The following is a 7,037-nucleotide window of genomic DNA, read 5'->3' on the forward strand; positions in this document are numbered from 1 at the left end:
TCTTGTGACAAATAATTTATTTCTAAACATGTAACATGGCAGGCTTATAAAAAAATGGAGAGGTTTGGGTTTTTTTTAAGATGTATAAATAATCAAAGAACCAGTTAAAACATTTCCCACGGAGCAGTCAGGATCTGACCACAGTGCTACAACAATCAAATAATGGATCCTAAAACCACAGGAACAGCTGGAGTTCTACCTGTTTGTAGAAATACAATAGCATTCTTCCTTCAGTTACACAATACTGTATCTTTAGCTGTCTAGTTTAACAAAACAAATGTCTATTTTTGAAAAACACTGACCATCATAACGTACACTCACAGATCGCTGACATCTGAAGTACTTGTCTAGAGAGTGTTCTCCCCCCAGACCTCATTTTTACCCTTAAATAAAACAACACGTCCTACGATTCCATCGTAAAACCGCGTGCAGGTGTTGAGAAGATGGCAAAATTCAATACTGACCATCATCACAAGGCATCCAAAACCTGGTGAAGCCTCAAACTTGGCGCTAGAGGTTTCTGCACCTCTTCTAATTTGTCTCTAAGAGACTACCCGAAAGACAGCCAAATGTAAATACACCATAACATCGTCGCCGTAGTACAACGAAGGTGGCAGTGCTCTGTCATTCCAGATGTACAGATGTAACTATAGCATCTTCACCGTGTAGTGGGTGTGTCGAGAATAACGATGTTAACGCAATCGCAAATTCTGTATCGTTGTCTATTAGAAGTGTAAACTACTGAAAACTTGGCCTTGCTGATATGAATAAAGTGATTAAAATCCCGTCTTTACAGATACAGAAGAGTTTGTCATCTTTAAGAAACACGACTCTTAGAATTTCTTACTTTTTTCACTTTAAAATTTGAAGGAAAAAAACCCCTATTTTAGAAAACAGATATAAAGTCACAGTATAAATGCATCGGTTTTAGTCTTCCCTGTGCGGTTCCAAAACTCCTGGGATGCATCAGGACACGCACGTATGGGGAGCAGGGGGTGGGGTTCGATTATCCCAACGTGTTAGAGATGTCTAGGAGCTGACTGCACACGGCACCTAGCCCTCCAGTAGTCTGGGAACGTCACCAGACACCAAAGCAATTCTGGTTTATACGCAGATGGATACACACAAAGTTCATCAGGTTTGCAGAATTTGCCAACGGCTTCTGCAGATGCCACGAGATCCGCAGGCTCGTCGCGCTCTCGGAACGCTTACGGAGGCGCCGTGTTAAGTAAGCAGCTGGAACATGCGCAGTCTTGCGGAGGTGATAGACTGAAATAAGAAAGTCTCTGTTAGCTTCGTGCTGGGCAGAGAACAAATACTTGAGAGCAGCAAAGGATGATGCAGTTGCCAAACCAATTTTAAAAATCCAGGTAGGAATTTGGGAAGTGTCTTCAAAGCTAGTTTCTTGGCATGAACAGTATTCCTCAGTGACATTTCATACACTCCAGAAGATTCAGGTAGAAATCCCGTGGTTACAGCAGATGACGTGGAGAAGCGTCAGAAGACCACAGGACAGCGTATTCCAAAGTATCCTGCGTGCGTAGGATACCCACAGGGAAAAGCGCTTTGTGAATTCCTCATGCTTTTTATGTAAGAATATCAGAATGTCCCAGAGAAATCCTGCCACTGCAGTTCTGTCCCGGCAGCCCAGCCCCTCTTCAGTCGAAGTCATCTCTTCAACCGTGTTTTTGTTTTGTGTTGCCCTGTACTTTAAATGTTTTAAGACCAAACAGGTTTAATTTTATCTATTAACACAGAATCACAGGCAAGTAACTGAAGGGTTTGATGACAAATCCTGCCAAAACTCGATTATTTCACTCGATGTAAGGCCATGGACTGCAATCAAATGTCTGTACTTACAAATATCAAAATTAATTCTGTAAAGAAAGAATTGTTGGTTATCTTCTGGAATACTGATGTTCACTTTAAGTATATTTAAGCAAATTCCAACATAAACATCCTCAAATTTAATCGGTTTGATGTGACTCATCAGTTCATAAACCCTCAGAGCCAGTTTTCCATCCAGTATATAACCCATCCCGCTGCAATACGGAGGAAACAACCTGAACGGATATTCATCGTAAGAGATGTATGTTTTTTTGTAAAAGCCTCTGTAGGCAAAGTTATCGATAAGAGGATAACCAGTAAAAACATTTTCTGAGGAATTCAGCTTCAGAATAAATTTCACCAAGTTAGCGGTGTTGATGAAGACATCGGCATCGGTCTTCATGAGGAACCTAGCGTTTGAGCAGAACTCGGTGAACCACCTAAACGCCATGATGGTCTTCAAGGTGAGATTGTCGTAAGTGTCCACAAAATCCTGGCGGATTATGTCACCGTAGAGGATGCTTTCGTCTTCTACCGACAGTGCTGCGGCATCGTCTCCTCTCTGAGTGTCCTGACCTACTAAGAACAGGGTTAGAATTCGATGTCCCCACCAGAAGTCCTGCGATCCCCACGCCATCCTGATGGCCTGTCTTGACTTCACATCCTTAGGACGTGAAGACACCAAGATGACCAGAAACGGATTTATGTCTTCGCATTTCAAGCGCTCCCGCAGTGTGAAGAGGTAGCGTTGCTTGTAAATGGGTTCGTATTCGTAGAAATACATGAGGTTAGTATGCTCCACCACGGTGTTGGAAGGGAAAGCTACGTACCACACCGTTACGAGAGAGGATACAAAGAGAGACAAAAAAATCCATTTTAGTGTTCTCATGTACATGACATTAACTGGAACTGGGCAGTAACTACTTTGCAGAGGTGCGTCAGTGACCTTCAAAATCTGTACCACAAGTTCTGAAGCATGTTTCTTGCTGCAAAAGAAATGAAAAAGTAGGATTCAGAATGCTATTATTCAAATATTATCTTTTTCTTATCTCGTCTAAAGTGTCAGTTGAAAGCGTGCTCTGGTATCATCACCACAAATCCAAGACTCGTTGGACAGCGTGAGCCAGCGCCCCATACCCCACAAATCAGTGCTGCATCCCAGAAACAAGCACGAGCAGGACACTGAGCTGCTACTGAGCGTGGTACGGGTTGAAACCTCACACCTTTCACCTTGGAAATTTCCCCTACGTAAACCTGATCTCCGCAAAAGATCACACGTCAAGCACTGCGATCCCAGAGATCTCGGCACAGTGTCTTCCACTCGGATCTCAAGGACGGAACACCGCGCACAAAATCTAACGGCTACAAAGTGCTCAGCAAACTGACATTCAGAGGCTTCGGAAATTTGTAATTTATTTCAAAGAAAAACTAGTTTTTATAAGCTGGAGCAGATCGGTCAAGAAAGCAGGGAGGAAAACAGCAGTCAGCAGAAGAGATGGAGACGAACCAAAGCGTTTTTTTGGCTAGGGACACACATCTTGGTCTGGAGTCCGACCCGGACAGGCAGGTACTTGCAAGCCCCTGCGGAGTCCATGCCGAAGGTACTACTGCAAGTGTCAGATATTCCAATCAACACATCTTTCCAAACCAAAATTTAAAAATAGAATCTCAGCCTCGCACCCTCCATTTAGCAGCGCTTACCTTTACTGTATTTCCTTAAAACCACATTCGCTGTGAACACATATTAGGTATCTTTAAACAAAATAATTATAATGTCTTACTGCGGGAGCTCCAAAGAATTCCTAATGTTTGCAGTAATAATATTTACCCTGCACTGTAAAGAACCCACAAAGACACAGCAAGGACGATGAAAGGTTCGATTTCACAGCGCCGTTAATTACTATTTAACTTGTAGTGGTGATTTAGCCCAAAACCACACAGTTTCTCGCTCACCCTCTCCCTCCCCAGCGGGATGGGGGAGAGAATTGGGAAGAAAGGAAAACTCGTGGGTTGAGATGAAGACAGTTTACTAAAATAACAAGGGAAAACTACAATAATAACAGAATATAAAGATATTAAAATATATAAAATGAACAATGTATGTTTTCTCACTACCCAACATCCCAATGACCGATGCCGCCTGTCCTGTGCAGCAATCACGGAATCGAAACCAAGCAGCAAGCCAAGGAGCAAAAAGGGGGCCAGCAAGGCAGGGGGAACGATGCCAGCGAGCCAGAGAGAGGGATGGATGCCAGGAAGGCAGATACCCGCCCTGGCCAGCCCCCACTTCTATACTGAGCATGACATTCATGGCATGGAACACTCTCTTTGGCCAGTTTGGGTCAATTATGCTGTCTGTCTTTCGCCCAGCTTCCTGCACCTGCACATTAATGAGGCTTGGAAAGCAGGACGGTGTCCTTGGTCTCATTCACAACAACTCCTATCATCAGGGTGTTTGTCAACATTCTTCACACACGAAATCCAAAACACACCAGCTACTGAGAGGAAAATTAACTCCATCCCTGCTGAAACCGGGACACTTGTCTTCAAAATGATCTCTGCAGGGCTTGTAAATGTTTTGTTTTATCAAGACCCGCTCCTGTCAGGGAAGTACCTTCATTTGCTTGCATGTTCACAGCTTGTTGGCACGACAGGATGGAGTCTGAGATTATGCTGACAAAGAAAACTGATCAATTTTCAAACAAATGTTAAAAAACATGTACTGAGCATGCTTTATAGTGATGTTAGATACATTTCTCACTCTCTGCTATAGCTAGGTAATTACTGAGTGCAGACGTTCTTGACAGGAAAAAGGTGGCAAATTCTCATATCGTTAAAGTCTACTAGTAACTAATGGATAGTCCAATTTAAAAATTAAAAAATAATATTTATAATGTTAGGTGTACAGAAAAAGAAATCTTTTTTTTTTTTTTTTTACTAGCAGAAATAATTTGGAAATACATGACTGTTCCCGGCTTCTTGTTTTCTTCATACGGCTCACTACAACAGACACCAGAGGAATTTTCACGAGACCCTGGGCTGTGATGATCTAATACAACAATAATTTAAAAGTTATTTTAAGTAACCTTTACCAATGACTTGCTCTCACTTCAAATGGCCGGAGCAATCTGAATTCTCCATTCCGGGCAACTTTTCACAAGGCGTAGATTAATTAGGAGGCAACAGCCCAAAACGTAAAAATGCATTAAGTGGAAACCTACTGTCCCCTGCTGAAACCATGTAAGGATTTAAACCCATTTAACTGTTTTCTAATTTTAAAAAAAAAAAGGTAAATGCGGTGCCCGAAGGGTGTTTCGTATCCGCACCGGAGACCTCCTCCGCACACTGCTCGCCCCTTCCCCCCCGCAACCCCCGCACCGCGGCTGTGCCCCCGCCGCCCCTCAGCGCGCGGGCCCGGCCCTCACGGCGCAAAATGGCGGCGGGGACACAGCGCGCTGCCTCACCGCCGTACCCCGTCCCGTTCCCGTTACCGTGCCGCTCCCCCGGGCCGGGCGGGGCCGGGTGTAGCCCTTCCCGCACGCAGCCACCGCCTCTCCTCAGCGCCCCGGCGCTCTGGGGAGGGCAGAGCCGGCTCTCACGGCGGGCGGCGCGGAACGCCCGCCTCCTCTTCCGCCCCGCGGGCCGGGGCTGCGGCGCGGATGGCAGAGCCGGGGGTGAGGGGCGGGAAACGGCGGCCGTGAGCCCTCGGCCTGGCGGCGGGTTGGGCGCGGCGGCCGTGGCGGGGCTCCGGCTGTGTCCCGCTGGTCAAAATCGCGGGTGGGTGGCCGTGGGATGGACGATTACGGACTCCAGGGAGGAGGAGAGCGGCATTTTCACACTGAACGTGCTCTCTTGCTTCAGCTGGTAGAATTGATCACGGTGAGGATTCACCCCCAAGGCTCCCCGCGTTACCACATTAATTTTCTGACGTTACAGAACTGCCTGCAGCAGTGGTGGAACATCCTGCTTGGAGAATTTGGGAACCCACATGGTTTACAAAAGGTTTATTGTGCAAAGTTTGAGATCAGATCAATTGGCAGTAAATCAGCTGTCCTATTTTTTAGTACTCTGAGTTTTTTAAGCTGAATGTATAGGCAAACCCTACACAAGCAAGATAGCCTCCCCCCGGCAAAGCAAATGCACCTTTGGAGAAATCAAAGGCGGATTGCTCATCCTTTCAAATACTCACTTTTCAGTGCAAATCTAGATTTAGAACCTGCGTGCGGAAAGCTGCATCGCGCCACCTCTCGTGCAGCTGGCTACGGCTCTGTTTTGATCTCGTGCTGATACATAAAGTCCAAAGTAACGCGGGAAATCATTACTGGAAGTGGCTCTGCATCACACAGTCTTTCTCTGAACCAAACTGGCGTTTGACTCGGGTACAGTTAAAAACTGCAAAACCATGGAGTCTTCAGAAGCTGGCTGTTCTGTCCTGGAAATAAATGTAATTAGCTTGGAGAAAGTCAGACATTGCTTATCATTTCATTAAAGTGATAGTCTGGTTTAATAAAATAACAGCTGAGACCATAATTACCGAATGCAGTTGGAGTGACCGCATAGACCTCTGAGCAATCTTTAAATCACAGCACGACCCAGGGACACAGACCATCCATCCGCTCTCTCGCTGCTCGCGCCGAGGGAGGTTCTGCCCTTGATCGAGATAACCTGATTTCAAGGCAACGGCGTGCTATTTTGCAGGGAATTATGAATCATTTGACTGTGTTAACAATGTGTTTTGTGTCGTTTCCCCATCTTTTGATTAATTTGTATACATTATTTATATATACATGTGTACATTCGTATACATTATTTATAACGAAAAGCAAACACATTCTTCCCCGGTTTAATACATCATGACCCGCTCCTGAAAAAAAATCCTACACATTAAACGTGTTATTAAATATGAAAAATGTACAGCTGTGAGTATGTCACTGTCATCGCTTGTTGCCCCCAATTAGTTCTGCTGTAACCCTTTTAGCTTCAAGAGAAACCAGATTATAACTTGTCTGTCAAGGCTGAGGTTTATTTTACACAATGTGTAATATCTGAGCAATCAATGTCATCATTATCGAAATGATTACCCTATCAGTCAGCAGCTCATTCGCCAGAAGACCTTTGCGTCTTTTTGCTGATTATGTACTTTCCGAAGCAAAGACAAATGGTGATAACTAATACCGGTGCATCTGGGTGTAAGGGCAAGTAAGTACTGC

At 44.9% G+C, this 7,037-nt stretch overlaps 1 protein-coding gene across 3 annotated transcripts; it reads right to left on the minus strand.

Annotated features, from left to right (window-relative positions):
- B3GALNT1 (beta-1,3-N-acetylgalactosaminyltransferase 1 (Globoside blood group)) lies at window positions 1-5,446 on the minus strand. Of its 3 annotated transcripts, none has more exons than XM_086754927.1 (2): window positions 5,319-5,438; window positions 1-2,813 (listed from the first exon to the last, which is right to left on the minus strand). In XM_086754927.1, exon 2 carries the CDS (start codon window positions 2,720-2,722, stop codon window positions 1,760-1,762), a length of 963 nt encoding a protein of 320 aa, XP_086611053.1. In that variant the 5' UTR covers window positions 2,723-2,813; window positions 5,319-5,438; the 3' UTR covers window positions 1-1,759. The 3 variants fall into 3 exon arrangements, 2 of the variants coding, with proteins under 2 accessions (XP_086611053.1, XP_086611054.1); XM_086754928.1 differs by lacking the exon at window positions 5,319-5,438 and adding an exon at window positions 3,058-3,299; XR_015259396.1 differs by lacking the exon at window positions 1-2,813 and adding an exon at window positions 3,742-4,500 and having other exon boundaries at window positions 5,319-5,446.
- Window positions 5,447-7,037: the final 1,591 nt, after the last annotated feature.

This window comes from Chlamydotis macqueenii, chromosome 9 (genome assembly GCF_036417535.1).
Source record: "Chlamydotis macqueenii isolate bChlMac1 chromosome 9, bChlMac1.mat, whole genome shotgun sequence".
NCBI classification, from domain to species: Eukaryota; Metazoa; Chordata; class Aves; order Otidiformes; family Otididae; genus Chlamydotis; species Chlamydotis macqueenii.